Source organism: Bos mutus, chromosome 2 (genome assembly GCF_027580195.1).
Source record: "Bos mutus isolate GX-2022 chromosome 2, NWIPB_WYAK_1.1, whole genome shotgun sequence".
Lineage (NCBI taxonomy): Eukaryota > Metazoa > Chordata > Mammalia > Artiodactyla > Bovidae > Bos > Bos mutus.
In genome coordinates, this window is record NC_091618.1 from 29,192,031 (window position 1) to 29,212,997 (window position 20,967).

General features: G+C 47.5%; 1 protein-coding gene across 2 annotated transcripts in view; it reads right to left on the reverse strand.

The window, feature by feature from the left end:
* Positions 1 to 925: 925 nt before the first annotated feature.
* TTLL4 (tubulin tyrosine ligase like 4) overlaps positions 926 to 20,967 on the reverse strand; it is a 36,718-nt gene continuing 16,676 nt past the window's right edge. The window contains exons 2-19 of one of the 2 annotated variants that reach the window (XM_070386709.1): positions 16,170 to 17,754; positions 15,179 to 15,288; positions 14,766 to 14,829; positions 10,753 to 10,874; positions 10,199 to 10,309; positions 9,760 to 9,836; positions 8,881 to 9,072; positions 8,695 to 8,777; positions 8,017 to 8,145; positions 6,541 to 6,663; positions 6,138 to 6,236; positions 5,680 to 5,814; positions 5,107 to 5,244; positions 3,704 to 3,806; positions 2,751 to 2,961; positions 2,277 to 2,347; positions 1,795 to 1,880; positions 926 to 1,462 (exon numbers count right to left, since the gene is read on the reverse strand). In XM_070386709.1, the coding sequence (XP_070242810.1) occupies positions 1,204 to 1,462; positions 1,795 to 1,880; positions 2,277 to 2,347; positions 2,751 to 2,961; positions 3,704 to 3,806; positions 5,107 to 5,244; positions 5,680 to 5,814; positions 6,138 to 6,236; positions 6,541 to 6,663; positions 8,017 to 8,145; positions 8,695 to 8,777; positions 8,881 to 9,072; positions 9,760 to 9,836; positions 10,199 to 10,309; positions 10,753 to 10,874; positions 14,766 to 14,829; positions 15,179 to 15,288; positions 16,170 to 17,656 (3,600 nt within the window). In that variant the 5' untranslated portion in view covers positions 17,657 to 17,754 and the 3' untranslated portion in view covers positions 926 to 1,203. The remainder of the gene's footprint in view (positions 1,463 to 1,794; positions 1,881 to 2,276; positions 2,348 to 2,750; positions 2,962 to 3,703; positions 3,807 to 5,106; positions 5,245 to 5,679; positions 5,815 to 6,137; positions 6,237 to 6,540; positions 6,664 to 8,016; positions 8,146 to 8,694; positions 8,778 to 8,880; positions 9,073 to 9,759; positions 9,837 to 10,198; positions 10,310 to 10,752; positions 10,875 to 14,765; positions 14,830 to 15,178; positions 15,289 to 16,169; positions 17,755 to 20,967) is intronic. The other variant, XM_070386710.1, reaches the window with a different exon arrangement.

Below are 20,967 nucleotides of genomic sequence, written 5' to 3' on the forward strand. Positions count from 1 at the left end.
CTGAAGAAAGAAAGGACTGTAGGGCTGGGGAGGGGGCCGAGAGGCAACCAGGAGGTGTCAAGTTAAGGAGGCGCATAGTTCAAGTGAAAACAAACTTTCTGGTCCAAACTCTCCCACCTTGGCTTCCCCCTGGGTGGCACTTCAGCCCAGGCAGGAGGAAACCTGGTTTAGGTGTTCACATCCTGTGACATCTCTAGTTCACGTGAACAACATTTATTGAACACTCACTGCTGGCTGAGTCTTGGGGCAGGAGGTAGATCCAGTTCAGTGTGTAAGAGTTTAGCCAGGAGCCCTGACTGGTAGCTCATGCTACAATGTTGGCTGTTTCTGAAACCTGCCCGCCAGGCCACCAGAGTCTGCATGCCCCAGAGACCTGTGAGCCAGACCCCGATCACCAGAGAGAGTGAAGGGGGAACATCAGCTCCTCCACCCTTCTCTTAGGATTATCTGGGCTCCTTTACTGCAGCCATGAGAAATTCACAAAGTTCACAGAAGCTCTCACCTCACAGAAAGCTAAGAGCTGAAGAGGTAACATCCGTGAGAGGGAAGTCTAGAAGGCTGAACAAGTAGTGATGTGAGGTCAGAGCAGGAAGACCAAGGGCTACTGGATGGGTGGGTACATGAAAGGAAAAACAGTCTGGAGGTGGTGATGTCCTTAAGACAAGGACGACAGGAAACTGATTCTGCATGTCATGGTCTCTGTTTGCCCAAGTACTGAGGAAGCCTGGAGGTTTCTCAAAGTGACTCCTCAGGATGGGGGTTGGGAAGGGGAGAGGGTGAGACCTGAGGAAATAAGGACCCTCAGAGCAATCTCTTCAATTATATAGAGAGCAAGGGACTTCAGGCCCAAATATGTTCAATATGCTTTCTCCTCTTGAGTTATAACTCAACACCACTGCACCAAAACAAACCACACGTGGCTCTCTGAAGGTAGAAACCAAACCCTGCTTTATAAGGCTGAGTAGCCATCATTAGCTTCTCTGCTGAGATATGAGGTGCCAGCCAGTGAACCTGTCTCACCTTCTCCCCCTCCCAACCACCCCTTCAGCCCGCCGAATACCCATCTCTACAATTCAACCACTTCAAAAAATACTCTGAGGAGGGGCAGAGTGGAGGGGGTGGGGGCTCAGGCTGCCCGGCCGGCCGGTTCCCGTGAGGTAGCTGACGCTGGTATGCCTGGGCAAGCAAGTGGAGAGAGGCCTGTCACAGGCTCACAGCAGCCAGGAGGGAGCCACCAGCTGACTGGGAGCTGGTGGAAGCGGAGAGTCTCGAAGTCTGCCCAGAGAACTTGATCACAGGTAACAACTGGGTGGAGAGACTGGGCTCTTTGCTGGTGTCCTCACTGTCCTCTGAGGAACTGAGTTTCCTGGGAGGAGAGGAAAGGCCAGCTTGGGTCTTCTTCAGCTTGGGCATGGTCCCATCTTCAGACAGTGGTATATTTCGCTCAGTGGAGCCATGTTTTCTGAAGGGAACAGGAGGAAAGAAATGGCTGAGACTCTGTGTAACTGAGACTTTAACCCACAGTCTGCTCCCTTTGGAGTCTAGAGCAGGCATTCACAGTATTCATTGCAGTATGGCTGAAAGTGGCTGCTTCTGGGGATGAGTCTGTGCTCCAGCTCAGCTTTACCGAGCATATCAAGAGCTGCCTGGAAGAGGAGGCTGTGACAGAGTATTCTGATAGTCCCACCAACCCCCAGCTGGAGAATACTGATCTCATCAGAATACGGCGAGAGGAAGGAAGGAAACTTCCTGAATTCACCCCCAACACCCTTCCCTTGTCCAGGCAGCACTCACCTCAGCTTGACAGTCTCTGGCTTAGAGAAAGCACTGACTGTCGCATCAGCCTTTGGGACAGTCAGAACTGAGGCCGGGAGAGTCCACTGGAAGCAAAGGAAGCAATGAGGCCAAAAGGGCTAGGTCAAGATCAGGGGAGAGTGTCTGGGTCTTAGGCCTCTTTTCCAGCTCTACCTTGGAGTGACTAAAGGGTGATCCTGCCGGAATGGGCCCATGTTGGGGAGAGTAAGTCTTGGCCCCCTCCTGATCCAGACAAGAAGGTGAGGGTACAAAGCACTTTTCATCCTTGAAAGAAAGGCATCCAGGGAATCCCAGAGGCAAGTATCCCTTGAAAGGGAAGGGTCCTGAGACACAGAGGCCTGCAGAACCCTAGGAAGAAGTGAGAGGGTCTGGACCCGCACCCAACCCAGGCTGAACTGTTAGGGTGGGAGAGGGAGGGGCTGAGGCAGGGCCGTCCCCTGTATCCTGGCAGCATCACTCACCACTGGAGCAGAATCAGAGATGGCTCCTGTGTGGAACCCTTTGTAGCACCAACTCCGAAGCAGATCTACTCCTAGGATGAGATTAACAAGGGTGGGACTCAAGAGGATGGAATCCGAATCGGACTTCCCTGGTGGTCCAGTGACTAAGAATCTGCCTGTTGATGCAGGGGCACAGGTTTGAACCCCAGTTTGGGAAGATCCCACATACTGTGAGACAACTAAGCCCATGCATCACAACTACTGAGCCTAGGCCCTAGAGCCTGCTTGTTGCAAAACTAGAGAAACTCCATCCACAGCAGTGAAGACCCAGTGTAGCCAAAATAATTAATTAATAAAAGAGTCATCTTAAAAAAAAAGAAGAAGAAGGTGGAATCAACTGGCCTATTCTTCTTGCTACGGAGGCCTGTTTCTTGGTCTACTGGGATTTAACCTCTCATTAAACATGGCCTCCTGGGGGCAGGGAAGACATATCACCTTTGAGCTTGTTGCCGTGGTACTTCTGTTCCCATTGGGTGGTGAGAATGTTGAAATATCGTGGCTGCTCAAAAAAGCGGAGATAGCGAGAAGAGATTCGAGATGGAAAAATGCGTTCGAATTGACCACGGCGAGAAAACTCATCCTCCATCTCAACTAGAACCCGAACATCATCTGGTGTCAGGACATCCAGCACAGATGCGTAGAAGTCCTACGGCCCGAAGACCAGGGGGGAAAAAGGGTGGCAAGGCATGTAAGGCAGAGGCAGAGAATGAAGAAACTGGGGGTAGGAAGCATGGCTTCAGGGTCCTAAGGCTCCAGGACTTTCCAAAGACCACTAGGGCAGGCTGGGATGGCTAGCTTTGGACCTCATCTATTCCCAAATCTACTGAGCTTATTCAGAGGATGAAGAGATTCTTGGCAGTGGTGAGGAGAGCCAGGGGGCATAGATGTTAAATGATTTGTTTGATGAAGTCAAGATCAGAATCCAGCAACTCAGATGTGGCCACAGCCTTATGTCTGCCATCCTTCCGTCTGACTCCCTTATCTGCTGAGAAAGTTAAGCCTTCCAGGAGCTCAGTGCCCCTCTGGGAAAGAAATCCATAGGGTCAATAGGTCTACAAGAAGAGTGGACTGGCACAGTATTTTGCTAAGAACAGTGGTTGCTTAACACATACTAAAGGCCATCAGCTCTCTCCTCTAATTGCCATTTCCTTCTCCAGGGGATCTTCCTGACCTAAGGATCGAACCCGGGTCTCCTGCGTTGTAGGCAGACACTTTACCATCTGAGCCACCAGGGAAGTCCTCTCTAGTGACATACATGCCAGCAAATCCTTGCATGTGGGTATGTAAGAAATCCTGCCTGAGAGGGATGAAGAGCTGTTTGCCTCGGGGCCCCACAGGTTTGACCAGGGAAGCTTTCTGCTGGCACTGGGGTAAAGGCAGTCTCCTACCTGATCAGGAATTTTCTGGGTCAGGTAATAGGCTTTCTTCATCTTCTGTGCAGTGAAGTACTCTGGGGCCACTCGACATCTGTCCCTGGGTGAGCTGGGCAAGCTAAGACAGGGGGTGGGAAGGGGGCAAGGGGTAAGGTCAGCAGCTTCACATCCTGAGTACATGTAGAGAGAAGGTTCAGCCCAGAAAGACACCCTCCTCAGGAGAAGACAAAGAAAGATGGACAGAAGTTTGTTACTGGAGTAGATCAGACTGCAATGCACTACACTCAAATAGCCCGAGAGTCAAAGATTCAGCACCACAAAAGAACTAAAAGGGTACAAAGCATCCTCTTTAAGTTGTATTTAAATGGAAAAAAAAAAAAAAAAAGACCATGGAATAATCACTGTATACTTCAGTGTAGTTTAACTGAGTGAACACTTACTAAATACCCAGGTTGGCCCTACTGGCTGTGTGATCCTGGACAGGCTCCCTGATGCCCTGCCCCTTACTTCACATTACTACAATTACTACTGACAGACACAAAGACGGTCTCCAAGGAGCTCACAGGATGGCACGGATCAAGTAACAACTACAGCACAGAGCCAAGTCTAAAACTATAAGGTACAATGTGGAAAGCAAGTCTTGTTGCTACAAATTAGGATTTGAAGCCCATAGGATTTGAAGCCCAGCTCTATAGCTCTGCAGATGAATGACCTTGGATGGGTCACTTAAATCCCAGTGATTTTTCAGTTTCCTCATCTGTAAACTGAGGATACTAATACCAACTTCATGGGCTACTTTGGAGATGAACTTTAGGCTTTTCTGTACACAGAGGACATACCAACTAAATATTAGCTCCCTTTCCTCAAGTGTGGTTCTGAGCGCTTTGAAGGTGTGGAGGAGAGACCACACATTGAGCAGGTTTCATGAAGAGGTTGCCTTCAGCTAGGCTTGGATGGATGGGTGAGGTCAAAACAGGGAGGTCTTGCTGAGTGGAATTTCAGAAGGAAGGAACCCCATGAGCAGAGGAAGGGATACCATAGGGGAACAATGAGAGGCAGCACACGATTCAGAGAGGAGACTGGACTAACTAATCCTTAAGGATCCTTCCAACCCTGAGGTTCTAAGAGTGATCCAGTTTGTCAGAGCACATGAGCTGGGAAGAGGAGTAAAGGATGGGGTGCCTGGGAAAAACCGGCTAGGGCCTTGACTGTCTGCTTGAGGAATTTAAAGCTGGTTCCTAGGCCCTGTAGGGATTCCTTGGCAGGGGAGCAATTAACCAAACATGCCTCTAGGAACACTGACATGGCAGTGGTGTGTGGATATATTGCAGTGGGAGATGGAGCAGCAAGGGAGACCAAGTAGGAAGGAACACCCAGACACCATCCCTTCCCAGAGTCAGACAAGCAAGGGGGCTGACCTGGTGGTGGAGCTGCTGGAGCTGCTGGAGCTGGAAGCGATATCATCTGCATTGGGCAGAACAAAGCCTGCCAGGTTCAGAAGGTCACGGATCATCTGGCCTTTGATGCTGATGTCCAGCGGAGAGTTGGAGTGGAGGCTTTGGGGAAAGCATACAAAGAGTGCTACAAGCAGACACTAAAACTGTTTCCAGTCCAACTGTTTCCAGACACTAAAACTGACATGTCCAAGTCAACACCAGCCGCATTTACACCCAAATTCATGATCATCGTGGGGTTCTTCCTGCCCCACAGGTAGTGAATAACCTCGATCGGGGTGGTTCCTGCCTGTGACTTTGCTTTGCTAGAGGAAAAGCATGCAGTAGGTATCAAGTTTAAAAGAGCAACTTTTAACAGCCTGTCTCCAATATCAGAAAACCTTGAGATGATGGCAAGAACAAACAAACAGTAAACAGTAAACTAATTATGAAGGGATTTAAGGAAGGAAAGGTCTTCCCAAAGTCAGCAGGACTGGAGCAGAAATAGGATCAGGAGGCCAGGGAAAGGCTCCTATTGTGCACCCTGAGAACACCTACCTGGGGGAAATGTTCACTTCTAGAACCCAGGGCTTGAGTTTCTCATCCAGCATGACATCGAAACCAAAGAGCTCGTGGCAGCTGTAAGGCCGCCGCACATACATCTTCAGCAGGCTGGTCACATAGGGTTCTGACCTGGTCCCAGGGAGGATAAAGTATTCAGTTCAGCTCCTCCCAAAGACCCTGCCTAGAGCTGCCTAGGCCCATGGAGTGGCTCAGAGATGGGAAAAAGGAAGCCACCCAAGAAAAGCAACTCTAGAGATGCCTGTGACCTGGAGCCAGCTTCTAGGGATGCAGTTCAGTACAGCAGGATTTAAGTCTTCTCTATTCCTTCCTAAACCCTGATCTCAGAAACGGAAACACAGCATGGGCTAGAGTTTAGAGAACAGCAGTGTGGAGGCCCACGAGAAAAAGAGGATCTGGTGGCAGGCCCCACCCAGGGTAGCAGTGTGACTCACGAGATGATGGTTTTGACAACGACATCCTTTATCTTCTCCCAGATGGCATCACTGTTGACTCCCTTCTGGCTCAGGTAGCTCCATAAAGCCTTCAGTGCCCTGTGAGGTGGGGGAGAAGAAGGGAGTATTTAGGGTTAGAATCTAAGAATGATCAGTGAAGAGGAAGAAAAAGGAGTAAGAGGCCCAAAGGTATCTTCTTCATATGTCTTCTTTTGATGTTTTGAATTAGGACAGAGAGGAGTTTGGATACAAAGAGACCAATTCTGAATTGCCAAGTATCTATATGATATAATCTCTGGGTCTTATATTACTCCTCCCATTCACCACTCCCCTGAAACCTCCTCAAACCCTAGAACCCTGTATTCCTGCAGGCCTCCACTTGATGGGGACACTGTCTGGGTACCATTTGTGGCCCTGGCAGGCTGTTTCATCTTCATTGGCCTGGTACTCGGCATTCTTTTTATTGACACTGTAGTTGGTCAGGTGCATGAATTTGTTGCCAAGGCTCTTCATGGAAGGGGAATACCTGCAAGTGAGAGGAAAGGCAGAGGGGAGATGGTGATACAGCAGATGGATAATGGTCCAAACATGTCTCCAGATCCTGAGCAGGTAAGTGGACAGATCTTTGCGGATGCCAGAGTCTGAGAAGCACATCTTCTGGTAAGGTTTCTAGAACGCTACAGCTAAACTTATCTCCTATTTTATCCCACCTCAGTTCTGTAGACAGAGCCTCCCTGTTTAGTGAAGTAGAGAACCCCCTTATTTCCCATTCTGCATGTAATACTGTGATTTATAATAATAAATATGTATATATTGGACCCTGCCCCACTCCCGGACACAGAGCTCCTGAAACCTTTGTAGATTCCTAAGTGGTACAAGTATAAGGAGCAACTTTGTTCTCAGATTTGGTGTTTTGACCCCAGTTCCTGACACGGAGCTGCTGAAACCCTTATAATTTCCTGGGTAATAGGAGCATCTTTTGTTCTAACGAGGCGACACTGGGTGAGCTCCTGATGGCTCCTGGATGACAGCCAGTCACTGGAAAGGCCAAGACATGATTAGATGTTTGGAATTTTCAGCTTCACCCCCCCAACTCCCATTATCTTAAAAAAGGGAGGAGGGCTGAAAATGGAGCTAATGATCAATCAAGCCTAAGTGCTGAAGCCTCTGTAAAAATTCTGCAAATATGAGAGCTTCCAGGTGGGTGAACCTGTAGAGATGCTGGGAGAGCGGCCCGCCCAGAGAGGGCATGGAAGCTTGGTGCCTCTCCTCACACGCCTTGCTCTGTGCATCTCTTCCATCCCCCTGTTCTGTATCCTTTATCACATCCATTTTTCATAAATCAATAAATATAAGCAGTGTTTTCTTAAGTTCTGTGAGCTGCTCTAGAAAATTAACCAAACTGATACCCACAGCCCCGAGCAGGGGTTCATGGGAACCTCTGATTACAGCCCACTGGTGAGACGCACAGGGAGCCACCTGCACTCGTGACTGGCATCACAGGTGGTGGAGGGAGGGGCAGCCTGGTGAGACTCAGCCCTTGACCCATGGGATCTGATGATGTCCCCAGACAGACATGTCAGAATTGAGTTCAACTGTAGGAGAGCCAGTTGGTGTTGTATAGAAATGCTTTGTGTGGGGAGAAAAGAACCCACCATCTGCTTATAGGTGGTGTCAGAAGTGTTTGATGTACAAGTAAAGCTGTCACATGGAAGAAAAGGAAGACAAGGTTTTCCCAAAGGCACTCCACCTTCTCCTTTGCTAATAAAAACTACCAAAACATAGGTTATTTTCCTCTTTGGTGTTCTCCAGCTTCCCTCCCTGGAGGAAAAGCAAATCCCCAAGGCTGTCAGGGTGAGCCGCCACCACCACCACATACTTGCAACTGGCAAAGCGGACGAGTCCATCTGAAAAGAGGTAAATCCGTAGAGGATCGTAGGAGGTGACGTAAACATAGATCCGCAGATCGAACTTGCTGCCACTGATGAGGTAGGGTTTGTGGAGATACCTACAAAGAGAAAGGCCAGCTTCAGGGACAAGACAGAAGGCCAGCTTCAGGGACAGGAGAGATGAGACAGGGCTTGGCAGGTAACTGAGCCACAGCAAAAGCCAGCTAATGGTTCCCAGTATCTGCTGCTGCTGCTGCTGCTAAGTCACTTCAGTCGTGTCTGACTGCACGACCCCATAGACGGCAGCCCACCAGGCTCCCCCGTCCCTGGGATTCTCCAGGCAAGAACACTGGAGTGGGTTGCCATTTCCTTCTCCAGTGCATGAAAGTGAAAAGTGAAAGTGAAGTCACTCAGCCGTGTCCGACTCTTCGAGACCCCATGGACTGCAGCCTACCAGGCTCCTCCATCCATGGGATTTTCCAGGCAAGAGTATTGGAGTGGGGTGCAATTGCCTTCTCTGGGTTTCCAGGATAAAGACCTTTAAAGAGTGGGCTGAGGAAGGTCTTTGGCTGGGAGGACAAAGGACAAAAGAACGTGGTGAAAAGGGGCCCTCTGAGGCTGAAGAGGTGGGAAGCAGGGAGCGGGGTCACAGCTGGAGACAGGCTCACCTCTGTACCAGAAGGGGCCTCCGCTTGGGGAGCTGACTCCACTTGTGAATGACCTGGATGCCGATGCCTCGAGCGGACGCTGGCTAGAGGTTGAGTGGAGAGGAGAGGAGAGGATTTGTCTACCTGGCCCAATACTCTGGCACTCCCACTCTCGGGCCCTGCCTGCTGCCCGCCAGGACCACTCACTGGTTTAACAATCCACTTCTGGCGGCTGCCGCTCTCCCAGGCTTTGCGCAGGAGCTTGGCGTCCTGGGGTAGGATGAAGGACTGGGGGAAGAAACTGAACTCCTTCTTGCCAAAGCGGCTCTGCATGCGGGACAGGTTCCGCCACAGTCGGTCCTTGCGCCCAATCTGGAATGAACCTGGGAAGTGGTTTAGCTGCAGAGGGGACAGAGGGTGGGAGCAGGGAGAGACAGGGCCATGTGAGACCACGAGAAGACAGCAAGACTCACTACACCATTCCAACATTCTAAGCTCCTGTTCCATCTGACTGTCACTGTCTAAAGGTCCTTAAGTATCCCGCGCTGAGCATCCACCAAAAAACGATTAAAACACAAACACAACACAACACAATGTAGTGCCCTTTAGGAGTCAATAGTTCATGACGTAAAAGAGTAACTAAGACAGACATAACATTCACCGTAAAAGTAAAGAAAAACCTGTTAAGTCTTTTTCCATGCCTCTAGGACAAAGAAAAGCACCTGGCTTTCCTGGGGAAAAGGGACTATTCACTTCAAATTAGACCTCTTTACACATATTCAGCTTGGAGGAACAGAGGCAATGTGCAGTGGTTAGAGGAAAAACATGATAAACTGAAAACAGGCATTGCGTCTCAAGATACACCAGGGAAAAAGTGTCTTAGATGCTTTATCTGTCCAAGACACTGTAGCTGACCTACTAGGTGAGCATGATCCACTGGGGGCTCACACAGCACCCACCTCCCATACTTTCTCCACCCTCTGAGCCCTCCTGACTTCACTATGGTCATCCTCCTCTTCCCTACTTCTACTACCAACCTTCCTCTGCCCAAGTCCAGGGGAAGAGCAGCTCAGAAAAGGCCCCTACCTTCTGATGCTCCTGAATGGATCGGAAACTAGGAGACTTCATGTGGTGACCCCAGCAGCCCAGCCAGTCATCATTCCCTACAGAAGGCACATCAGGAAGTCAGTCTTACTAGCAGCTCGGTCCCTGGGACAGAGAGTGGCTCAGAGGCCCCAGAAATACCACCAGAGCCTGGGCATGGCTCCCAGCCCCGGTTTTCTAGGAGTTGCCATGGAGCTGTCCTACATGAGGCCCTGGGGTCGGGACTAGAACAATGGCCCTCTGTCTTCCAATTTTGAGGAACAGGCTCCAGGCAGAGGGATTTCAGACCTATGTCCTCTTATGAAGTTGGAAACTTCAGGACAGGATCCTCACACAGCAGGAGCTAATCTAGGGGTTCCCTCCTGCCCAGGGCCCATCTGCTGGGGCAGAGGACAGGCTTGAAGTAAGGCAAGTGACTCACTCTTGCTGATCTTGAAGTGGGAACGTCCAATGGTCTGCTTGACAATGTTGGGGGTCACTGTGCTCATCTTCCACCGGAGCAGCTTCCTCTGCTCCCAGGGAAGTTTCTCCACTGGGGAAAACAGGGGGCGGGGGGTGGGGGGCAGGGAGGGTGTGGAGAAGAGCAGGAGAGTCATGGTGAGTAGAAGTAAGAGGTGGCACTGTTGCTCAACATTCCCTGTAGGCAAGTCAGGAAGTATTATTCCAGGTCAGAGTTTCAAAGGAGCACACTTTGGGGAAGAAAGGGGACTGCACAGGAATGAGGAACACAGAGAGAAGAAGAGGATGAAAAGGGGAGAGACACAAGGTTAAAGGTCAAGAGTGAAGCATGAGGTTATGGGGCTGAGAGGGTTAGCTAAAGGATGGACCAGATAAAGATCCCCTCATCAGACTGGTGGACCAGGGGGGTAACCAAGCACCAACACAGCCATTCTGGAAACCCCTTCCACCCTATCGCCAGCTTCACTAGCATTCTTCTCCTGGGGCTGTTCCAGGTAGACACTCGGCCAGGTTTACCTCTCTCATCTGGAGTGCCAAAATAGATGGTGGGGGGCACGTTGGGAAAGAGACTGTAGATGAGGGCTGGTCGAACAACTTTCTCATTGGAAAGGGGTTTGGTCAGAAACTCCATGCAGTTCCTACAATGAAAAACAGCCATGCGGTAGAGAAAGGCAAAGCCACAACTTTGAGTGCTGTTACCGTTACACATCGTTTCTTTCAGGGTGCTATCTTCTACACTGCGATTCTACAGAGACAAGTGCTCAATAATTACTCTGCAAATATTAATCCATGCTAAGGCTAACCTATACACAATCACACCATAAATGTCACCTAAAGACAAAGTTTTCCAATATTGCATTCTATGATACAACTAAAATTTCCTGTGATGAGCTATAGGCTGGGGAGGTCCCTGAAGAGTGGCTCTGAGAGTAAGTAAGGAGTTTAAGTGGGTGGAGCACTTAGCAGCAGCAGCAGCAGCAGCAGTAGAGGAATATGCTATGCTTAGACAAAGAGAAATAGATGAGGAGAGAAAAAGAATGATATGGATAAAAAAAGAGGAGGAAAAGCAGAAAAGACAGAAAGAACTAAGAAGAGGTAAAGAGGTTTTTAAAAAGAAAAAGGGGAAAAAGCAACAGAAAGAAAAGAAGCAGTGCTACTTCTAACTCATTTTATATTTATCTGAAGATATATGGATGAATGCTCTTCGCTGTTTTGAAAACAGAGACATCAGACATCAGACTTTTACGTAACAGTGTGGCAGTAAGACAGTCTGGGAATCTGGAGCAGTGGCCATGGTGAGTACAAGAAAGAGGTGGCACTGTTGCTCAACGTTCCCTGTAGGCAAATCAGTAAGTATTATTCCAGGTCAGAGTTTCAAAGGAACTACTGTTATTCCAATAACGTCTTGATCAAGGCTAGCTCAAGGAGTCTCAAATAGGAAGACCTAGACTATCTACTGGACACAAGCTGACAGACCCAGATAATTTCTTCAGATAACATTGAAAATGGAGAGGATAGTTATGACCCTCTATATCAGGCTGATGTGATCCACAAATATTTATTATTTAAGATTAATTTTCAGTTTATAAAGAAATACTCTACCTGTTATTTTTCAGCACAACAGAAATAGGCACTGTACATAAAACACCTCAGTGTTTCAAACCTGAGAAAATTTTAATGAATTTTATTGGGTTGAGTTAAATATTAATTCCAATTAATTAAATAAATCCAATTAATTCAACTCTATTCCTCATTTCCAAATTTTTTTACTTTAAAGACTTTCCATTTACTGAATATTAGAATTTAAGATTGTTGAAAATCAAAAACAATGAGTTCATATTTAAAAACAAAGACAAGACAGGAATGTAAAATGGTACAGCCACTCTGGAAAATAGCTTTGGAAGTTTCTCAAAAAAATTAAACATGCAATTATCATAGAACCCAGCATTTATCTCAGAGACATGAAGACTTAAAGGTTCATTCAAAAATATGTACACAATGAGCAGCTTTATCTGTATAGTCAAAAACTGGAAACAAAATATCCTTCAGCAGGTGGCTGGTTAAACAAAGTGGTCCATCCATATCACGGGCCACTACTGAGCAATAAAAAGGAATGAACTATGCATACGTGTAACAACTTGGATGAATCTGTAGAGAATATGCTGAGTGAAAAAAGCCAATCCCAAAAGGCTACGTATGGCTATCATTCCATTTGAATAACATTCCTGGAACAACAAAACTATTGGTTATGAAGGGTTAAGAAGGGGATGAGATAGGAGGGAAGTGGGCGTGGCTCTCGGGGCAACAGGAGGCATTCTTACAGTGACAGAAACGTTCACATCTTCATTAACGTTAATTCTTGGTCACATTATATTGTACTATCGCTGTGTAAGATGTTACCACAGGGGAAACTGGGTAAAGAACTAAGGGACTCTATTATTTCTTAAAACTGCATGAAAATCTATAAATGTCTCAAAATCAAAAGTTTAATTAAAAAAAAAAGAAAAGAAAATCTTTGTTAGCTGCCTCTCAAGAGTACTGAAATTAACCTCAAAAGGCATGACTTTTGGTCTAGCGGTACTAAAAACCCTGACCTTGCAAATAGTTACTTAATTTCCCTGTTCCTCAATTTTCATATCCGAAAAAACAGAGGCTGAACTTGACCAATGCCATTTCTAATTTCACATGATTCTTAGAAAAAGAATATTCAACAGGAAATGTAATATACTATTGCTGGACAGAGGAAACAGGTAGTATTTTCAATGATTTTTCTGTGCAAAATTTTCTATAATAAATAAATCTTTCATAATTGGGAAAAAATAAGATTTCAGCAATCCAAAAAGATGCCTGATTTTAGTCAAAATGCAAAGTGGTTTAGAATTCTTTAACCTCCATTTGCTTGACCTCATGTTTTAAGCCTCATATAGACTGTGCATTTTGTAGAAATTAATTAATGAACATAGAATTAACCAACACCTTTTGTGAATTTTATCTTAAAAATCAGAAAAGTTAAACAAAGGGCTGTGGAGCTGTCTTGAACTAGGCCTGAAGACAAACCTAGATAACCCTGAAGTGTGGAAAAGAGGCTCCAAGTCAATTAAACGTTAAATGTGTTTCTCTTTGAGCGAGTGGAAGTCCTTGGTCAACATCTAATATATACGGCCAGAAGTAGATTTGCTTATCTGAAAGAGCAATGGGTTAGGCTTAAAGTAACAGAATTTATGCACCAGATACAGGATACCTATGACAGGATTTCTACCAACCTTCACAGAAAGTCCCTATTCTGTCTCTCCATTTTCTAAACAACTCTCTCCACCTTGCTGGTTTGGAACTCTAAAACTGGGACAGCTGCAGCCACCATCACATTCAGAGATGCAGCCTGCCTCATCCATACTAATCTTAGATGAGACTAACTCTTCCTCTCAGCTTCATCTAAGGCAGAGCCAACACAAAGGAAAGCAACCAGAGTTTGGCTGCTCCACATGCTAGGCAAGCCTTGACATGTATGGCCAGAGTAGAATTAAAATTAGAATAGGAACTTTGGTTTTTTTACACTTTCAGTAGAAGTTTTTTTTTTTTTTTTTTTTTAGAAGTTATTTTTTAAAGGAAAAAAAACTTTAATGGTTGGTACTTTGTGAGGTTTTTTAAATATCTAAAAATAATTAATGAAGATAAGAGCCTCATATTGAGACAAAGTTGGAAGTGATGAAGGAAACAAGGAAGATTATACTGAAGAATGTTAACTTTCTACCCAGAGAGGTGGTCTATATGATCTGTAAGCAAGTTCTAAAACTCTTTAGCATAAAGACATGTCCTCATTTACAGTGTCCTGTGTTCCTTCCTCCCCCTGATTCCACATCTCGGTTATGCACCATTCTACAATTATCTGTTCTACAAAAAGAGGGTCTACATTAAGAGATGGACTTCTTGGTTTCCTAGGTAGAGATGGGTATCCCTCAGATTCCATGAAGGGCAGTCAATAAAATACTCTAGATTATAGCTACAGAATTTTAAATTAAATTTATTACTAAGGTCAACTTTAGTCTTATAAAACCAACTTCCAAAGGGAGCAAAAGAGCACTGAAAAAAAGCTCCAATTAGTGATATTATCTATCTCAGAACTGTTTCTGACTTTGGGACACATTTAAAAGGCAAGGTGGCAAATATCCTCATGTGTGCAGCCTAACTAAGAATCTACCTCAAACATTGTCTCTTTGTGAAATTAGTTATTAATTTTCTAACTACCTCTTGAGATTATTTGCTTTTTACTTGAACAATTTCTTGGAGCCTAAAGACTGAATCGCAGCACAAGAAACACACTACTGATTTTAAGCTCAGCTGATAAAATACACTTCTGTTCCCTCCCACTGATTCCTGTTTGAAAACTAAAGTCCTAACTATAAAAATTCGGCCAAAGTGAGTTACGGTTAACAGGGCCATTAATTAATAACTTGGGTGATTCCTCCCTTTATAATCCTCAAGAGAAGGTAAATGAGCGTCTGCCAACAACCTACACAGTCAGGACTCACCGAGAGATCACTGCTACCGACTCGCTGGGGGAGACAGCACTGCACGAGGAGCACTCTGAGTCTCCTGGGGGAAGAACAAAGAAGGCCCAGGTGGGAGAGGCTGCTACTCAGTCACCACGCCCAGGCGGCTCTTCCTCGGACATCCTGGCTTAGCTTTCTCGAAGAGCCACAAGCACCCATTGCTGCCTTGCACTGCCTCCCCTGAGCTCAAAAGCTGCAAGGAGAGGCAAGACTCGGGGGACAGGAGACTAGAGAACAAGCCCCCCCAAAGCCACTCCCGCCCTCAGACCCCCAAAGTAAATGATAAATGCAGGTGACAAAGTGAGTTGAGGAGCTGGTATATAATCATTAGCCCCCCTTCCCTAGCAGTGGTGACCAATTCCCAGTTGGAGGCGAGAGAGTTCTCTACTCACCCTCCTCCTCTTCGTTCTCAACCTGGCTGCAGCAGTCTTCCAAACCATCTAGTAGTTCTTCCTCCAGATCTTCAGTTTCAACCGGGTCTAGCTGGAGGTCAGTAGCTGAACTGTAAGAAAGAATCATGCCCCAGCCCAGCCAGCTCCGTAAGAGAGGTCACGCTGGATTCTCCTTCCTTCATCATTTCCCAGTGTTCATCTCTTCCTTAGTCACTAGTCTGCTGGCCCTTGCCTGGGCCTTACAGCCCACTCCTCTTGCTCTCAGAGCTTCAGCCTGGCCACAGTTCCTCAACCCCACGTCTCTGACTCCACAGAGAGGTACTCTGCCTTCCATTTTCCTTGAAGTCCCTCATAGTATATAAATACAAAGTTCTGAATATAAAACACCATCAGTCAATGTGTGGTAACAGACATCAAAGGTCCCTGGACCTCTCTCTAGAAACTCAGAAAAGGCCTTGGTGGGCCATGGTTCCAGAGGAATAACAAGGCACAAGAAGCCAGTTAAGTGTGTGTCCTAACTCTGAAACAGCTGTCATACCAGGAGTGACTGAGAACCTGATTTGGTTTGGAATTAAGTAGAGAAATCACAGTCCCCAACACATGATGTTTGAAATTCTTATTTTTCCCTGGTTATAACCTAAAGCAGGTCTTAGCAAACTCTTCCTCTAAAGGACCAGAGAGTAAATATTTTCAGTTTTGTGGGTCATTCAGTCTGTTGCAACTATGTAACACTATCATTAAAACAAGAAAGCAGCCATAGACAGTAGTAAACGAATAAGGCTGCATTTCAATAAAGCCTTATTTACAAAAGCAGGCTGAGGGCAGGATTTGGCCTGAAAGGTGTAGCTTGCCAATCTCTGCCCTAAAGTGAAAACCAACATTCCAGGGCACTTAGAAAATAAAACCCAACCTTCAGAGACACAGGGTCAGTGTCACCAGGTGTGTGTACATCCTACTACTTGAAATGAACCAAACACTTTCTTCAACTCACCCAACAGTCCTAGGAGGTGAGTTCAGCTCCCTGGCTTCCTTAGGCCCTTCTCTCCCAAGTTTGCCCAGATGGATGGAAGAGAGGCGGGTGGCCACCTCGGCTACACCAAGGGGCTGAGATGGAGAAGGCGGAACTGGAGTCTTGTCTTCTCCAAGAAGTGGGGAGTCGATCGTAGATCCACAGGCAGGGCTATAGCTGAGCCCATTGGTATGTGAGGCAAGGAGGTGAATGCTGATGCGTTTGGTACAGAAGACTGCACTGTCCAAGCCCCCGGGGTCCGAGACTGCAGGGAGGGCCCTGTTGTCTGCTCCAGCGTCCTCCTGAGGGACCTGTTGGCTGGCCACAGGAGGTTTCCACCTCCTGTTCTGGTTGAGGAGATCCCACTGCAAGCTGGGGTTCATGAAGTAAGTCTGTTCAAAATGGTAGCCTTGCCTTGGTTTCTTCTCAAGGCCTCTTGCAGTCAGCTTCCTCACAGCCTCAGTGAACCGAACCTCCTTAGTCAGAGTCTGAGAAACAGGGTCACCCTTCAGGCCATAGGAATACGACTGAGTCCTGGTGACTAAGTTACTCTGGCTGTAGAGGGAAGAGGCAACACTGGTGGCAGAGGTGTCCAAGGAGCTGGGGGTAGACAGCATGCTGTGGGGAGGGGCGTCGTCTAGGGCAGGGCCACTGCTCTTGGGCGCCTTGTGCTCAACAGACTGGAACGCACAGTCTCCGGTGCCCCCTGAGTGTTGCCAGGAGATGAGCTGGACCTTGGGTGAGGATACTGGCTTCAGGCCCTCTGTGGCCTGTGATAAAGGCACTTTAGTGCTATTTGGCCGCATGAAGGAGTTGTTGTTCAGCATGGGTTTGTAGGAAGAGGAAGAAGAGGGGAGTGGAGATGGGGTCTTCCCTGAGATGGCAGAGGCCAGGCTCCTCCCTGAAAGACTTTCCCCGGCTGCTCCCAATGAGGAGTATGGTTCCGTGGATGAGGATGCCATGGGGATGAGCTTGGAAGACGTGGCCTTGTTGGCAGGGAGTCTGACAGGGAGCCTCTTTTGAGGGAGAGAGAAAGGTCTTTTTTCTGATGGGCTTGAACGCAAGCAGAAAGACTCCAGCTGCTGGTATGCTTTGTGCCTGTAGTTGGAGCGGCGGTATAGCAGGGTACTGCTGAACAGGTCTGGGAGGGAGTGCAGGTAACAGCAGTTGCTGTGGCCCGCAGTGACAGCTGTGGTCCCGGAGCTACATAGAGTGCTGGGGCAAAAGAAGTACGCTGGCTGCGGGGGTGCACCCAAGAGGCCTGGGCCCAGCCCTGCTGAAAGTGTCCCCACGTGTTTCTTCTCCAGCCGCCAGATTGGCTTCACCTGCTGATGAGCCTGAGCCCAGACTTTGCCCTCGGAGGGTTTCTCGGGTGACGGGGTAGGCGCTGTGCCCGTGGGCCCACTCTGCTTCAAGCTGTGTCCCCGGCGGAGGCTGATATCGTAGTGCTCTGTTCTTGCTGAGGCCATGAGGAGCCCACATCACGGCCACATGGCCTCATGGCCTGGCTCAGGTGAGGTGCGAGGTGCCTCCAGCAGTAGCAGCTGCATCCTTGAAGTCCGTCAGCCTGAAGGGGAGAGAGACAGCTGGGAATGTTCCAGTCCCAGGACAGACACAAGGCTACAGTGGTACCCCGGCAAGCAAGAGCCCTGCTTTAGCACTTCTTGGGCAACCAGTCTCAGTCATCATTTGGGGCCCTGGGAGAAGAACACTAGATTTTGAGGGTGTTCTCCGTGGACTTCCTGCTGCCCTCATGCCTTGATGAGCTGGCTTCATCAAGGACTGGGACGTTAAGGTGCCACCAGGTGAAATCTGTTCACATGCTCCCTTTCTCTCACTCAGAGAGCTCTTTCCTCTTTCTCCAAAGAAAAATTCACACCTTTCTGCCTCATCGTCCACAAGTTTACATGAGTGGCTTCCTTCCATCACCTGACACCCATGTGCCTAGGAATAAGGCAAGCCTGGGTGTGGCAGAGAAGCCAGCCAACACCTTCCTCCTCATCAACCAATTCTGAATGCTCAAAGATCATGTGAGAAGCAGATTTTACATGTACTGCTCCCTCACCAGTTCTCAAGCTGCCCCTGATGTGTTCTGCTTTCCACGGACTAAGTGAGACAAGTTCAGACAAGAGCAGGGATTTCTCCTGTTGACCTCTGGGGTGCGTTCTGTAGCTGAGACGGTAATTTCATCTCTTCAAGAGTCTAGCCAACTATACAGGCTTAAATTCCAACCAATGTGTTGGTGGAAAAGAGAAGAAACAAAATGGAATTAGATATCAACATTCTTTTTACTTAAAGCGATTTTATTTCCAGCAGCCGCACTGGGACAGGAGAGGTCCGGGAGTAGAATATACAGGCAAGAAGAAGAGAGAAATTTTCTTTATTCCAAATCCCAGGCTTCAGTCTGGGCTCATCTTGGGGAGAGAGAGCCTGTCTCTTGCATTCCCTCATTCAATCTTTCCTCTAAAGCAAAACCTCTGAATCAGTCTGTATCTCTGGGTTCCAAATAGTCAGTTTTGCATGGTCATTTGATTTCTAAATGAAAAATATTCTGCAGTTTTTTTACACCTGCAGGGAAGGGTGAGCCTGCTTTTTATGACAGCATCCAGGGGAGAAACACAAGACTCTTCTATAAGAAGTCATACATCTGGGATAATTCTGAATGAAATACTGGCATCTTAATCAAGTATTTTCACAGTGGCTAAAGGGAAGGAAATAGCAGAGAATTTTCTTGCTCAAGTTTTATTTAAGACACAAATGACAATGGGGAGAGGGCTTTGTATTTTGATAGGAGAACAATGGCCAAGGAAGATTCTCATTCCTGCCTATAGTTACAGGAACTGCTGCTGTTTTCCACCAACAAAAAGCCTGCAAAAGCCACGTGATATCGCCCTCTTTTCCTGCAAAGACTGACCTGTGTGGGAGTCCTTCTCAAGAAGAGTACCAAAAAATCACTGCCACTATTCAAAATGATAGTGGGTGAAAAACAGCATCACAGCTAAAACCAGATTTGATGCCAGTAAATGCAAACTCAAGGTAACAGAAAATGGACCTCCACCAAGTCCAAACTATGGAAATACTGTGCAGGGCACAGCTACACTCTGCGCACTTATGGGAAACAAGCACAAAGGGAGGGGTCAGACCCTACCAGTGATTTTATAAGACCACACACCTGAGTGTGTGTCATGTACACACAATAGGCTCACGTTCCAACTTACGTAGTCATCTTATGGGAATCCACATCTCTCCCCACCAATGAGGCACAACAGGTTCACCAAAGTGATGGCAGAAAGGGATAAGGAAACGAGATTTCATGCTGCTGCCCCCTGAATGTCACCCGACGTGTAGCTTCTCGTGTGCATCCTGCCATCTCAGACCTTCAGGTCTCTACAAGTGTCACTCCCTAGTGTGTGTGCAGCGGGTAAAGGGGACAGTTGTCTTCACCCAGCCCCGAGGTGGTGTGCAGTGGGGGCCCGTGGCTATGAGGGAAAGCAGGCTTGGCTACCGTGCACCTGAGGACGTGGTGGTGGGCTCCTGGGTGCCCTAGAGCCCTTTCCTTCTTGTCTACTAGACTTAAAAATACACAGCTCAAAGGCTGTGTCACCGTCTCCAGGTAGCCTTTCTGGACTCCCCAGTTCAAATAGGATGCCTCATTTCTGTGCTGGCCACCATTGCTGTCTCTATGACACTGAACTTTAACAAGGACTACTCATCTAACTAGGAGCAACGAGCATGTTGTTCCCAGTACCAGGTCTCACCCACAGTAAGTGCTCAATATTCTGTTGACTGGATAAACTGGGAAAAAAAAGTAAATAAAGGGGAAATACACTAGCACTTCTCTAAGAGAAGACTCTTTTGAGAGTCTCCTGGATAGCAAGGAGATCCAACCAGTCTATCCTAAAGGAAATCAGTCCTGAATATTCACTGGAAGGACTAATCCTGAAGCTGAAACTCCAGTTCTTTGGCCACCTGATGGGAAGAACTGACTCACTGAAAAAAGACCATGGTGCTAGGAAAGATTGAAGGTGGGAGAAGAGGATGACAGAGGATGAGATGATTGGATGGCATTACCGACTCGATGGACATAAGTTTGAGTAAGCTCCAGGAGTTGGTGATAGACAGGGAAGCCTGGCGTGCTGAAGTCCATGGGGTTGCAAAGACACGACTGAACAACTGAACTGAACACTAGCACTGATGAAGGCTAGTTTGGGTACCTAGCAAATACCAGGTACTATGCTCATTTAATCCTCACAAAAACGCTATGCTCAATTTGCTGATGATGAACCCGAGTCTCAGTAAAGCTAAGTAACTTCACCATAATCAAACAACCAACAAGGAGTGGCCAGATTAAAACTTGAGTTTGTCTGGCTCCACGCTTCCTCTTAAATAGAAATGAAACACACACCTAGGCCCTGTTTCCAAACTTATCCCTAACCTTCAGGTGGAAGATAAAAGGCGGGTTGGAAACACTATGCTGAACCCCTTTGTGGGGAAGCACCCAAGAGCCCACCACTGTGTCCTCATCTGCACCATAGCCAAGCCTGCTTTCCCTCATAGCCACGGGCCCCCACTGCACACCCCCTCAGGGCTGGGTGAAGACAACTGTTCCACTCACCTCCCGCACACACTGCTCTGCATCCCTCCGCATGAATCCTCAGTGCCAGAACACTGGACACAAGTGGCCCGGCATTTACCTTTTCCAGGCCCAACTCAAGCCCCATCCCACCCATGAAGATCTGCTGTGTATTTATTCCTCTAATTTAATGTTTTGCAAAGGCTA